We start from the raw sequence: 14,432 nt of genomic DNA, 5'->3' as shown, positions 1-14,432 counted from the left end.
GAGGACAAGGTATTGAAAGCACAGCATGTACTGAACATGTTCAAAAGTACCCCATGACGAGGATTTATGAAAATCAGGCACTAATTAGGGGCAAAAATATTTGAATCTTTGGATACTGCCATGTGAAGGATTTTCTGAGTTTAAAAACAAGTATGTACAAAGGACAAATCTGCGTTTGGGGAAGATGAGGAAGCTGCAAGTGTTTTGAGTAGAGGTTGTTCATAAAGCAGAATGCAGGGTGGTGAAGAGGAGGGGGGCAAATGTGTGGAGCAAGCTGTCCCTATGGCACTGTAGCTGTTGCTAATAACACAGAAGCTGGGGGCTCTGCTCAGTGCTTGAGAGCCACTACAGTAGTACAAGCCTAGTGCTGTAACACACACTGGCTATTGTGTTATTGTGTGTCCAGGCACAGTTCTGCTCCAGGGAAGGGGCAGGTGGGGGGGGAAGCTTTCAAATGCTGAAGAGTTTGCCCTGAGGCATGGTTTACAGACACTGCTTGAGGAAGGTGTATTTAAATTGCTGGAGAGATGGTCTGTCCTCCCTAGAAAGGCAGAAATTGTTTTCGGTATTTGATTTGGAAATGGAAACCATATGCATGTAAAGCATAACTTCTTTTAGCTGACAGTACTTGTGCTGGTTTCAGCATCCTCCTCTGGCTTGTTGTTCTCGACTTTCTAGCCCTGCACATGCCCTGTGTGAGCTATGTTGCATCTTTGCTCATCTGTCTAAACTTCCCTGGAGGATTTTGCTTCTTGATTCACCTTATCAGCTGCAGACCTATCTCTTGTGCAGTTCTGATGCACTAGGTGAAATGCTGATGAAGTATTTCCCCTCTCTGGTTCCCAGGTGCTGGCCACCTGGATGATGTTACCATCACAAGTGCTCTCCCCGGGCCCGGCGTGCCTGCAGCATGGGTGGAGAGCTGCTCCTGTCCAGCAGGCTACGAGGGGCAGTTCTGTGAGCGCTGCTCCTCTGGGTACCGCCGAGAGACGCCCGGTCTCGGGCCCTACAGCCCCTGCGTGCCTTGCACTTGCAACGGGCACAGCGAGACGTGTGATCCTGAGACAGGTAAGAAGGGGTGATGGGAAAGGGAGCAGCCAGGGGGCTGTTCTCCTTCCTGTGTTGGATGAAGAATAAAAAAATGTCTTCTCTGTTCCAGGTGTGTGCAACTGTAGGGATAACACAGCGGGGTCTCACTGCGAGAAGTGCAGCGATGGGTATTACGGGGATGCAACGGCAGGCACAGCCTCGGACTGCCAGCCCTGCCCGTGCCCTGGTGGCTCCAGCTGTGCCATCGTGCCCCGCACAAGGGAGGTTGTGTGCACCAGCTGCCAGGCTGGCACTACAGGTGAGTCCTTACCAGAAAGGGCTTTGTTCTACACCCCATGTGCCCGTGGACATGTCTTCTACCAGTTCTGCTGCTGTGACCCACAGTGAGTGGCACTGACAACTGCTGTGTCTCCAGGTTCAAATGCAATTTATTTCTCCCTTCTTCTAGACCTATTTTCTCTCTCTTGTAAGGCTCAGGGATGAAGAACTTTGTGCCCTTCTCTTAAGATCAAAAGGGTAACAAAGATTTAACCTGTACAAAGCCCAAACGTTTCTCTGCTATGTATCTGAGCCATGCTAGCTTCTGGTACAGTCTAGTACACATAATTGTGTGTTATTGGGCTGAAAGTTTGATAGATCTAAAAGAGCCAGGAAGGATGGGTCAGACTGAAACAAAATTAGAAGATGAGCCTCCTGTTTGCCAGCCAGAGGCACCTTGGGATGCTTGCAGCGAGAGCGCCAGTGTCCTGCATGGATAAAGCAGGAAGGCTGCGTTGACTCATGCATACCAATCAAAAAGTACAAGACCAAATTTATACTCAACAGTTCTAAAGAGAAATATGTGAACAGGTGCTGCTCTTTTTTCTTAATGATAAACCGTGAAGGCTGAGCATGTACTTGAGTTGTTAAGTGGAGCTTTTTGTTCTGCTTGCCAACAGCAAATAAGACGTAAAATGGTTGGCAGCCTCAGTGCTTCTCTGTTGATTTTATGCTTGGCATGAAAGAGTCCAAAGTACAGAGTACCTGTAAATGCCTTAAATGCTTAGGAAAGCCCCTGATCAAGCACACAGACACGCTATTTAGAGTAGCTCCTGGGAGTTGCCATGGGTGCCACCACTTTGTGAACTAAAGCAGAGCTTGGGGGCCTGAGTTTGAAGTCCCCCGCAGCTCAGGCATGAGTATGAGCGCAGCTTTACTTGTAGCTGACAGGGTCACACAAGGGTCCCTCTTGACTCCCATCTTTCTGTATGTGGTTGTGATGTGGTGGGAAAGGTGAAGGGAAAGATGGATGGTGTATGTAAGAGCTGCCAAAGAAACAGCTTTTAGCTGGCTGGCAAGGTTGTGTCTGCAATGAGCTTTGGGAACTGCTGGCTTGGATGCTTTGTGGCTGCCTGTGGAGGTTCAGCAGGTCTCCTTGGCCATGTGGCTTCCTGAAGCAGTGGCGTCCAGCTGAGTTCTACCTACTTGAATACTTCAATTAACAACAAATGACAGCAAATATGGCTTGAGGTGATAGGAGGGAAGGGGGAAGCTGAAATAATTCATAATGCGAAGTTCCAGTGAAAAAGGGTTAAATTTAGAGATAGAGAGGGATTCTTGTGTAGTCTTGTGCACCTTTCTGGTTCCTTCACAAGGAGAAAAAGGGAAGAAGCTGAGGAGTGTACTTCTTGGGGGGGCTGCAGAAGGAGGCCAGGTGAGACTGCGGCAGTGGGCTCTCTGCTGTAACACGTGTGCTTCTGTCCTGCCCCAGGCAAAAGATGCGAGCTGTGTGATGATGCCTATTTCGGGGACCCACTTGGTGAGAACGGTGCTGTGAGGCCTTGCCGCCTGTGCCAGTGCAATGACAACATCGATCCTAACGCTGTGGGGAACTGCAACCGCCACACAGGCGAGTGCCTCAAGTGCATCTACAACACAGCCGGCTTCTACTGCGACCGCTGCAAAGACGGCTTCTTCGGGAACCCCCTGGCCCCCAACCCTGCTGACAAGTGCCGGGGTAAGAGCCTTTTCCTCTCTCATTTAAAAGCAGTTTTGTCCCTGAGAACTGCCTTTGGGTGATGCTTCCCATTCTTTTTCTTTTTGCAGCATGTCACTGTAATCCCTATGGCACTGTGAATCAACAGACAAGCTGCAATCAAGTGACGGGGCAGTGTGAGTGCCTCTCACATGTCACCGAGAGGGACTGCAGTGCTTGCGAGCCTGGCTTCTTCAACCTCCAGAGCGGACGTGGCTGTGAGAGGTAAGTCACCTTGGCATGGGGCAATGAGACTGGTTTTGGAGGATCTGTGTTTAGCAGGTGGAGGAACGTGATATTTGTCACAAGTAACTGGTGTTTTGTGTTGATGCTGCCAAGGGCAGGGAGGAGCAGGAGTTAAGGAGCAGCTCCGAAGGCTGTACAAAAAGCTTGACTTATAAATAGCTTTATAAATAGCCTTAAATCAGAGTTTTAAATAGAAACGTGTCACGTGGCTGCGTGATCGTTGGTAGCCGAGGCTCGTGGGTTCCTTTTTTAGTGCAACCACCAAGTGACCTTGCATGGTTCAAAGGCTCGGTGCCTTGTCCCATATCTGCACTGCAAGCAAAGTCACTCCACTGGCATGGAAACTTCCAGCTGTGCTCACTAGGGCTCCTTCAGAGGTGCCTCACTGATGCCTGCTGTCTGTTGTCACCACCTAACCTGTGGCTGTGTCCTCCAGGTGTGACTGCCATGCACTGGGCTCCACCAACGGCCAGTGCGACATACGAACAGGGCAGTGCGAGTGCCAGCCTGGCGTCACCGGGCAGCGTTGTGACAGATGCGAGGCCAACCACTTCGGATTTGGCCCTGAAGGCTGCAAACGTAAGTGAGATTCCCTGCAAGTGGTCTCAGTTCACAGATCCAGTGTTGAGGAGCAACATACCTTGTAAACATAATTGCAAAAGAGTATGGTCCAAACTTTTCTCCTCATATCCCCACCTCTCAAGAGAGGGAAAAAAAAAAAAAGTGAAGTTGGTTACAATGCAATGGGGTAAGAAATTAAAATGTTTTGTGGAAGAGGCAACGGCAAAACTGTTAATACAGTTTGACATGAAATGAGCCGTGTCCAGCTACACGGTGTGCCTTCCCATGCGTGGCAGCACCCTGCTGGGGAGCAGGGCTCTGTCTGTGTTTTGGTGGGTCCCCTGTTGGTTTGCAGGGAATGGTCTGTAGCTGTAGGGTATTTCTGCATCCTCTCAGCTCTGACTGAGGTTTGACTTCCCTGCAGCGTGCGACTGTGACCCTGAGGGTTCGCGTTCCCTGCAGTGCCGGGAGGACGGTCGCTGCGAGTGCAAGGAAGGCTTTGTGGGGACCCGCTGCGACCAGTGTGAGGAGAACTATTTCTACAACCGGTCGTGGCCAGGCTGTCAGGAGTGTCCTGCATGTTACCGACTAGTGAAAGATAAGGTAAGGCCACAAATGTGACCGTTTGGTTTCCAGAGTCAGTGCCACGCACCATAACTATTTGCCCATCAGCAAATATATTGACTGCTCCTCGCTCCATGCTGTAGCTGTGCTCCATCCCTCTCGTGCAGGTGGCAGAGCAGCGAGAGAGGCTTCAGGAGCTGGAAAATCTTATAGCGAATCTGGGTACGGGAGAAGAAACTGTAACTGACCAAGCCTTTGAGGAGAGGTTGAAGCAGGCAGAAAGAGATGTCATGGAGCTGCTCCGAGAAGCACAAAACAGCAAAGGTAAGTTGAGCCAGTCAGGCATGGACTAAGGAGAAATGAGCTCTTTGCTTGACGTGCACATTCCCTTAGGATGCAAAGCTTTTAATTTCAGGCCTGTACTGTGCATCAGGATAGACAACTATTTCGGGTGGTACTGAGACTGTACGTGTTATCACTGAAACGAGGGCTGTGATTTTATCCCTGGTGTTCCCTGTGGTCTTTATTTAAGCAAAGAAAGATCTGCCTTTGTATAATAGATAGAAGTCTTACCCTCTTCTCCATGTGCGAAGGAAGATTACTTGCTTTGTAAAGAAGCAGAAAACTTTCCAGTACACAGATGGGTACTTCTGTGTTTCTGCAGCTTTCACCAATAAGAAATGGTGAAAATGTTCACAAATTTGCTCAGATACCTTGGGATAAAGCATTTCTTGTTGGGTTATCATCAGTGATTAGAATGAAAGCTTCAAAATCCTACTGGCAAGTTTTATTATCCCACCATAAAGTGTATAAAGGTCTTAACAGTGCTGTTACGGTGGCCTGTAGGTGTTTTTCCTGTTAAACTCTGCTTCAAAGAGGTTCTTTACTATAGGATGTCTGTGAGCAGGGCATTTAGGAATTTGAATTTTTGCTGAGAGGTTTTTAACACGTAAGTTGATGTGTATTCTGGAGAAGAGCAACTTGAAGAAGATTCTTAATTTGAAACCACTTCTGAAAAATTTGTCCCCTTTGTGCGAAACTGGGAAGAGTTGGGGTGGATTTGCTGTTCTGCAGATCTTCCAGCTGCTCTGTCTGGATGTTCTCAGGGGGGAGCCTCCATTGGCCAAAGAGAAGGGCTGTACTGCCCTTGTAGTAATTAAGATAAAAAAGAATTAGCAAAGCAGATGTTTCATACCTAATGAGGAGCAGCTCTATTGTCTTTTTTTTTTTTTAATCAATGTAGAGGTGAAACATGATTCTGAACACAAATCTTATGTTAGAGCCAGTTCAGACACCCAGCAGACTGTCTCATTAGTAGTTAATGACTCTTATGCACATTCTGGTGATGGCTTCGATCTCAAGTGAACTGATTCATGAAACAGCTTTGCTAAGTCCCCTTTCAATAGGGGATTAATCTGCCAACCTGTTGCCTGCAAAGGTAGGCTGCTGCTCCAACTTCTCTTCCTGCTGTAATTAATTTTGCTTCCTCTTTTGTATCGTGTCTTTCAGACGTAGATCAGGGCCTGATGGATCGTCTCAAAGACATCAACAGCACACTAGTGAGTCAGCTCAACAGGCTGAGGAACATCCAGAACACTGTGCAGGAGACGGAGGACTTAGCAGAGAAAGCCCGGAAACGGGTGGAAGCCACAGAAGACCTGATCACGACAGCTTCTGATATGCTAGAGAAGGCAAAGATGGCAGCTGACAATGTGGTGAGTGTGCAGTGGAGATCCGGTGGGGCAAGGAGAGGACAGGGCCTTTCCTTGCTGTGCTGTCTGGGTATGTTTCTCTGCTCTTTCTCTCTCTTGTAGCAAACTTGCTATGGAAGCATCTTCTCCTTTACTCAGTAATGTGGAAAACAAAGGAAAATCTCAATTATCTGTCATAAATCATATCTTAGCCCCCTGCTCAAAGAAAAATACTAAAATAAATAAATGCCAAAACGTTTGCTTTTAAGGGGTAACTCTAGTATAAACTGCATGAACTTAAGAAAAAATAGAGAGGCCAAAAGTAGGTTAGACACATCTCAAAGCATTTAGATCATGACAATAAATGTTTAAAGCATTGATGAATAAAAGATGGTAGTAGAGCTTTAAGGTATTTTTTCTTTCTTTTTTTCCAGTCCATTACACCTCCGGAGTCAACTGGCGACCCTAACAACATGACTCTGTTGGCAGAAGAGGCCCGTAAGCTGGCTGAAAGGTAGCCTGTGGTGCTGCACACTCCTCCTAGCCCACATCAGTGCCCTACAGCCACCTAGAAGAGGGGGGGAAATGAGGTTTGGTCTGGGTGCATGCCTGTGTGTTCGGGCAAACACTGTGTCTGTGCACCAGGGACGTGTGTGGCCGTAGTGGTGCTCATAGACTGGTCTCATGGGTGCTGCTGGAGTAACGTTTGTGGTTGCAGAGATGTTCCCAAACAGCATCTTCCATTGCAAATGTTGCAGCTGTGCAAATCTGGGTGAAGGAAGGAAAAATAGGAGAAAATAAAAACTTGGAGTTGAGGATAGAAACTGCTGCTTGACAATTCCAATGGCATTATTTTTCTTCTGTAATCTTGTCCAGACACAAGCAAGAAGCGGATGAGATTGTTCGTGTAGCCAAGGCAGCAAATGATACTTCCACAGAAGCGTATCAGCTGCTGCTGAAGACCTTGGCTGGGGAAAACCAAACTGCGAATGATATTGATGAGCTCAACCAGAAGTGAGTCAGCAACAGAAAATTGTTTTTATTTCCTGGCTTTAGAGCAGTACTTAAGTTTAAGATGCCTTTTTAGCATTTTATGCTTTAGATCTTAGGACAGTTGCCTCTGTTTTAGCCTCTCTACTTGTTCAGTAAGTTTGAGTCTACCAAAAGAATTATAGAGTAACTGGATCTGTGGTTTGCTCTTTTTTTGTTGTTTTGTTTTTTTAATTAGATATAATCAAGCAAGGAACATTTCTCGGGACCTAGAGAAACAGGCTGACAAGGTGCTTACAGAGGCAGAGGAAGCTGGAAACAAGGCCCTTCAAATCTATGCTAATCTCACCAGTCTGCCCACCGTGGATTCCACAGGGCTAGAGGTACATGAATGAAGCATCATACGTAGTATTTTGTAAAGACAGGTGTGGATGATCATTAAGGCAGCACGCTAGGTTGCAGGCACATGTTGTATGTGCTCTGCTAATGTTACTCTACTTTATATATGTCTGTGGAATTTTCATCCAACAAGGTATCACTGAGACTTCTATATTGCTCTTTATGCAAGAGATTAACAAGCAGGAAACTGCAAACATAGACCCTCCCACAGACTCTGAAGGACAAAAAAAGAGTGAAATGTTGTTTGTCAGACATCATGGCTTGAATCAAAAAGTGCAAAGAATCCAGTCCCCGCTGAAGTCTGAAGAGCTGCTCCCTTTCCTTCACTCACTGTAGTAGTGCAGACTTTCTTATGCACAAAAGTGTTTGCATCCCCTGTCCTGCACGGCACAGACCATTGTGTTTGGAACTTTGAAGGTGCAAAGTTACAGCTATAACCTGTCGTCACTTCTGCCTGTTTCAACATTAGAAATTATACTGTGTTTTGTCACCTGTTCAGAATTTCTTTAATGTTCGGAGAATCTGCATTTGTTTCTGATTTCTGCACGCAGAATGAAGCAAATAAAATCAAGAAGGAAGCAGAGGAGTTAGATCAACTAATAGCAAGGAAGCTGAAAGACTATGAAGACTTGAGAGAAGACATGAAAGGAAAGGAGCAGGAAGTAAAGAACCTTTTGGAGAAAGGAAAGACGGAGCAGCAGGTCAGTTCTGTTTTGTGCAGGCTTTTGTTTCCTGAGAGGAAGAAGAAAAAAACAAGCAAATAACTGCCCAGATGTGAAAGACTTGGCCTTACTCAGTCATATCTCAGCGGTGTTTGTTACTTGCACAAATATTGAAGAATGGTCTTGTGAAGGAAATGCTAAAGCCACTTCATTGTGGAGAGTTGGGATATTTGGAGAGTTGGTACATTGGTACATTTTGGTACATTGGAGAGTTTGTATATTTGCCAGGTGTGTATTCAGGATGTTGTTCCAAAGTACCAGAATTTACTATGATTTCAGAGGAAGTATTGCCACTCACTTAGGGGATCACTGCAGTTCCGTATTGCAGTGGTGTTTCATGCTAAATGATGCTTTCTGAGAGGCCTACATGGTCATCCATCAAACAGTAAGAGTATGTTGATAGATGTCTTGTCTCCTTAGACTGCAGACCAGCTCCTGGCTCGAGCAGATGCAGCAAAAGCCCTGGCTGAGGAAGCTGCTCGGAAAGGCAACGGCACACTGCAGGAGGCTAATACCATTCTCAGCAACCTGAAAGGTAAAGAGAAAACACTTGCAGGGAATCCCTTAATTCTTCTCAGAGAGGTAACTCTGCAGTATAGCCATCTCAGTTAAATGAGTCATGCTGTTGCCAGTACCCAAGTGTTGGACAGATTCTTCTGACTTTTTTAAAGGAAAATTGAAGTCGTTCCAGTGACTAGAAATCTCCTTTTTGGCCAGCTTACTTATTTAGCCTGAGATGATGTGTAACAGTGTGAACTGCAAGTGTGTGCACCCCCAGACCCCAGTTTGCTGTTCTTCCTTCTAATTTCAAGGAGGCAAAGCCAGGGTAGTTTGGTCAGAGAAGCATCCCAACGCTCTTCTGGAGCAGATGATGAGAATCTGTTTTGCCCTTTCTTAGATTTTGATAAGCGGGTGAATGACAACAAGACAGCAGCTGAGGAGGCACTGAAGAAGATTCCTGCCATCACCCGGACCATTGCTGAAGCCAACAATAAGACACGCCAGGCAGAGATGGCACTTGGCAATGCTGCTGCTGATGCCCGCGAAGCCAAGGCTAAAGCAGATGATGCTGAGAAGATTGCCAGTTCTGTTCAGAAGGTGAGTCCCTTGGAGTTCTGGAGCCAACCTTCCAGAGGTATTGGCGTGTATTTGCATAAACTCTGTTCCAGAATGTTCGGCTCCTTCACTGCCTGTTTCCATCCTCTTCCCATGTTGGCTGTAGAGTGCTGCTGCTACCAGAGCTGAAGCTGACAAGACTTTCTCTGATGTGACGGGGCTGGCCAAAGAAGTGGATGACATGATGAAGCAACTCCAGGAAGCAGAAAAAGAACTGAAGCGGAAGCAAGATGATGCTGATCAGGACATGATGATGGCAGGCATGGTAAGTGACGCTGGCAGCAGAGGCAAGAAGATGTATTCTCCCTGCTGTCCTGCCAGTGCAAGCCTTCTTCTGCTCACTGGGTGCAGTTAGTATTCTCTATCTTCCAAATTTTAAGTGGAATTGAATGCATGAGACTAATGAAGGAGCTCCTATAGTAACCTTACCATAGGTTCATTACTCAACTTTGAGAGCCAGTTTCCTTAACATAGTACTTTTATTTTAACAGAAACCTGACTCTGTTCTAACTTCTCATGCATAACTCTTCTTAGTTATCAGGGATCTACATCCTTTCTTGTAGAAAACTGAGTATTTGAAGGTTGTCTTTGCCAACACTGTGACAGGTATCTCAGCACAGAGATCATTATGGAGAGAGGAAACGGACGTGTGCAACTGCTTGGGCAAATGCATGAAAAGGAGAGGCAGTGGTTTCATAAACCCTACAGAGTTTATTATGCTCTTGTTTTTTTTTCGCCCTGCAGGCTTCACGGGCAGCCCAGGAGGCAGAAGAGAATGCAAGAAAAGCGAAGAACTCTGTGAACAGCTTGCTTACTGTCATTAACGATCTTTTAGATCAACTAGGTAAGGCTCTCCTTATATGTGCTATATTCCTTTGAGTGTTTTCCTGTCTCCTGTTTGGGAAGTGCTGGCAGCCAGTGTTGTGTGGTGCTGTGCCATGAATCAAATAGCTCTTTTTTTTTCTTTTTTCTTTTTTTAGAAATTGGATTTAAGTGCTTTTGGCAAGTGTTTTTTTCTTTTTTTCTTTTTCTCTGGGTTAGCTTCAAAGCTCACTGTGCAGTGTTCAGTACTGCTTTCCTGCAAGCTGAGGACTATTTTTGAGGCACTGGAGTGTGCAGCCAATTCACGTGGTCCTATTTTAATGCAGAGATGGACAGTCTGATGGAGATCTTGGTTCACTCGTCCAAAGCAGGGGCTCTGCTGTGTGTAAGCACCCGAAAGCAGTGCTTCAAAACCTTTTTAATGGTCTATTTCCTTCTGGCTTCTCAGGGCAACTGGAGACGGTGGACTTGAACAAACTGAACGAGATTGAGGGTAGCCTGAATAGTGCCAAAGACCAGATGAGAAGTAATGACCTGGACCAGAAAGTGTCTTTGCTTGAGAGAGAAGCCAGGAAGCAAGATGATGCAATACAGGCCTACAACAGGGACATTGAGGAAATCCTGAAAGACATTAGCAACCTGGAAGACATCAAGAAGACCTTGCCATCTGGCTGTTTTAACACCCCGTCCATTGAGAAACCCTAAGGGAGTGCTGGGGGTGGAGGGTATTCCCCGGGTGACTGGTGGAGCAATGGTTTGGCTATGGAGTGCCTTAACACACCTTACCTTCTTCAAATCCCCAACTCTTCGCGGCTCGTAGCCACTGTTCTCTTTTAAAATCAGGATAAGTTGAAAAGTTTTTTTTTTTTTTTTTTTTTTTTTAAGAGAGGCAAATTAACTATCCGTCGTTGGGCACCAAAGGGTTTTTTTATATAAATTGTCTTCCTGAGCACTCCACCTTCGCCCCTTTCTCAGACAGTTTCCCTTTAATTAGTGCAAGGATGAGAGATGCTCTGGACTCTTTATTCTGTGGTTCAGAAATAACCATGTGAGCTGTATACAGCAAGGCAAAACTAACTCTACTTTCTCTCCTTTCTTCTCCCCTTGACTGTAAAATCCTTGGTCCCAGAGCTCTGTCCCTATGAAGGAAGGAGGTTGGCTACCAAAGTATTACTGTAATGGCCAGTATAGCTGCACTCATTCAGATCCCTGTTCCCAACTTCTAACCCTGTGATTTTTTTTTTATTTTGTTTTGTTACGTTGACTAGTGGCCAATCAAAACCATTGGTAGCCTTTTATGAAATATCCTAAGCCTCTTTCTGAAATGCTTTCTGTGATGATGCATCGCTCTGAGAATAATGCAGCCTCTGAGAGGAGCTTTTTGGGAAGATGGGATGCTAGGGGAGTGGTAGGTCTTGCCAGCACTGCTGCTGGCCTGTGGAGCAGAAGTTTTGTGTGCAGTCTGCAAGCAGCTGCCGGTTGGGTAGTCCAGGCTGGGGAGTCTGGAAATGATGAGCTGAGTTCCCATCTGGAGGTGTTGCCCTCAGATCACCAGAGGTTCTTTGTTTTAGGCTACAGGTGTCTGACTGACAGATTCATTTGTTCAAGCAGTAGAAATCTTGCTGAGAGGAGAGCTGCCATCCAGAGAGCTCTGACAGCTGGTCTGAACTTCAACCTGAATGTGTTTGGGTAGGGAAGGAAGAGGGCTTGAAGATGTAAATGAGAAGGTCTTTCTCCCCATCATCTTCCTGAAGGAGGCTAGTAGTATTTTTACACTTTTTGGTATTGCTCTCACCTTTTTTTTTTTTTCCTCTCCAACCTGGCTGAAAGAGCAGCTTTCAGGTTCCTCCTGAGGCAGTGCTTCCCACTGCCAGCTGCTTGGTGGTGCTGGGAGGCAGCAGTGGGAGCCCTTCACTCCTCCCTCAGCCCTCCTCTGATACGAGAGCACCCTCTGCAGCTTCCTCCATGGCTCCAGCCCAGCATCCCCTCTCTCTTCCTTAAGATCCAGCATATATCTATCCTTAAACACTATGCAACTTTGTACGTTTGCGTAGCGGGGAAGAAATTATTATCTGACACACACTGGTGCTATTAATTATTTCAAATTTATATTTTTTGTGTGAATGTGATATTTTTTTTTCCGTTTTTATCATGATTATAGTGTGAGGAAGTCTCTCGTGTGCATGTGTATGCGTGTGTAAATATACTCAGCCATATTTCCAGAGTGGCACAGCCTGGCCTCCTCTACGTGCTTTCCCCTGTAACCATCACGGCACGTGCACCACGTATCGCTTCTGTCCATATAACCCCCTTGGAGCCCGCTGTTTCCTCTAGCAGGGCTCCCACCCTCTTCCCCCAATGCGTGTTCTCAGCATCCGCATGGCATGGGGCCAGCAGTGACCCACGCCTGCTGCTGCAGCCAGGGGACGGGCGCTTTGTGCCCTCCAGGTTCTGGCCGCGATGCTCTGGGAGCGGCGGCAGTTTCGCAGCTGGACTGTGAGGAGCTGGAGCGCTGTCGGGACCCGGTGTTGAGGTGGTCAGAGCTGGGTTTGGGGTTCAGACCTCTGTGCAAGGAGTGAGGACGTAGCTGGAGGCTGAGCACATTCTCAAACTGCTGTGGGGAGAGGGGATGTTTCTAGCAAACCCTGCCTCTCTCTTATACCCATCTTCCTAGAGTTCTTGCAATTTACCAAAAACTGCCTTGGGGTTTGCCCCCACCTGTGAACATACCAATCCCACCCCTGGAGGAGAGTTTCCCTATGCTTGCCCACGCTCGTGGGACCTTCACATCAGTGTTTTCTGGCTGGCTGCTCTGGTCAGATGGCTGTCTAACCACGTCACCTCTCTGCCAAGGCTGTGAGAAGAGCAGATGTGAAGATGCGCGCATGCCCTGGCTGACCTCAGGCCTAAGGTTTCCTGCTTTCTCTTCTATTTTTTTTTTTGTTGTTGTTAAGCTGTTTTTAACAGAATTTTATTTTTAAATAAAAAAAAAATCTTTATAAGCGATCTCTTAATCACTACTGCATTACAGCCATTACTCATTGTATAAGTCCAGTTATTTCTTTGCGTAAGGTGATGTTGGGACAGCTGCTGGTGGGGTGCTGGGTGTCGCGGGCAGTGCGTGGCGGTCCCTTCATCACTTGATTCCTGACTGTGGCCCCCTCAGTATGTGCCTTCACTTCAGCTTTTTTGCCTTAATCTGTGGTCTCGCTGTCTGGGGCGGTGAACAAAATGCAACACTTGCAGTTTTTATGTATAAAACAGTATTTCTTATTTATAATAAAGTCTGAATATTTGTAACCCCCTATACACTGGAATTCCTTTGAGTTTTGCTTTTTTGGCGCTGGTTGATGTGGGTCTGTCTCTGTTACGGGGTTCTTCTCTTGCTCAGTGAGCTGGAAGAGCAGGGTGAGGGGCAGGGAAGGGAAGAGAAAAGTAATTTGCAAATTCCTGCAGCGGGCTGCAAATGGACACACCGAACACGGGTTTCTCTCTGTGTCCAGAGCTGAGTTGCACTGACTGCAATGAATTTTATGCTGCTGTTTTTCCAGCCCTTTGGAAATAAGAGTGTGTCCCATCCATGCAACACTGTTGGATCTGAGCTCTTCTTGAAGGAACAGGAGGTTGGAGGGGGTGGCTCTTTGCACTTTAGGGGTACGATCTTGTATGCTTAAAGCTGGCTTTCTGAAAAGCAAGGGCCTTCGGGGTGAAAGGACTGAAAGGGAAATGGAAACCCTACATAAAGGACCTGGGATTTCTTCAACAGGAACTGCTGACAACCTGGGTGTTCTCTGTTGTTCCTGTGTCCTGTCAGCAAGAGCGAAGAGATTTTATTCCTGAATTAAGTTTTGAATGTTAGGAAAGATGACTGTGATAACAGACCACGGGCTGGAGTGCCTGACCCTGGCAGGAGCTGCCACCATGGCCAGTGAGGAGCTGCAGGGACCTGGGGACCTGAGGGACCTGCTCCCCAGCAGCCTCTCTCCAGGCTTGTTTGCTGCTGTGACCTGGGAAACAAGGCGGTGTGAAAGGAAGTGGGCTGAGGAAACTTGTCAAGTATTTGAGCCCAGGAGTCCACCCAGGATCTGAGGGGGATGTTTCTGCCCAGCAGGGGCTGAGCTTGGCCTTGAGGTGGACGTCAAGAGGAGGGACCTTGCTCATGGGGGATGCAACATGCTTTGCTGGGTTTTCTCTAATTTCTGGGGACTTTTTCCACTCTCAGAGGTCAAACTCCATGCCTGTGCTCTCTGGAGGAAG

General features: G+C 46.9%; 1 protein-coding gene across 1 annotated transcript in view; it reads left to right on the top strand.

The window, feature by feature from the left end:
* LAMC1 (laminin subunit gamma 1) overlaps nt 1-13,482 on the top strand; it is a 61,095-nt gene extending 47,613 nt beyond the window's left edge. Inside the window, exons 12-28 of the mRNA XM_068690396.1 lie at nt 847-1,068; nt 1,160-1,348; nt 2,801-3,046; nt 3,136-3,289; nt 3,747-3,889; nt 4,296-4,474; nt 4,603-4,759; nt 5,945-6,150; nt 6,561-6,640; nt 7,003-7,140; nt 7,355-7,499; nt 8,067-8,216; nt 8,658-8,772; nt 9,136-9,335; nt 9,460-9,618; nt 10,098-10,197; nt 10,624-13,482. Coding sequence (XP_068546497.1) covers nt 847-1,068; nt 1,160-1,348; nt 2,801-3,046; nt 3,136-3,289; nt 3,747-3,889; nt 4,296-4,474; nt 4,603-4,759; nt 5,945-6,150; nt 6,561-6,640; nt 7,003-7,140; nt 7,355-7,499; nt 8,067-8,216; nt 8,658-8,772; nt 9,136-9,335; nt 9,460-9,618; nt 10,098-10,197; nt 10,624-10,880 — 2,840 coding nt within the window. The 3' untranslated portion in view covers nt 10,881-13,482. The remainder of the gene's footprint in view (nt 1-846; nt 1,069-1,159; nt 1,349-2,800; nt 3,047-3,135; nt 3,290-3,746; nt 3,890-4,295; nt 4,475-4,602; nt 4,760-5,944; nt 6,151-6,560; nt 6,641-7,002; nt 7,141-7,354; nt 7,500-8,066; nt 8,217-8,657; nt 8,773-9,135; nt 9,336-9,459; nt 9,619-10,097; nt 10,198-10,623) is intronic.
* The last annotated feature ends 950 nt before the right edge of the window (nt 13,483-14,432 follow it).

This window comes from Anas acuta, chromosome 8 (genome assembly GCF_963932015.1).
Source record: "Anas acuta chromosome 8, bAnaAcu1.1, whole genome shotgun sequence".
Classification (NCBI taxonomy): domain Eukaryota; kingdom Metazoa; phylum Chordata; class Aves; order Anseriformes; family Anatidae; genus Anas; species Anas acuta.
This window is presented reverse-complemented; position numbering and strand designations above follow the sequence as displayed.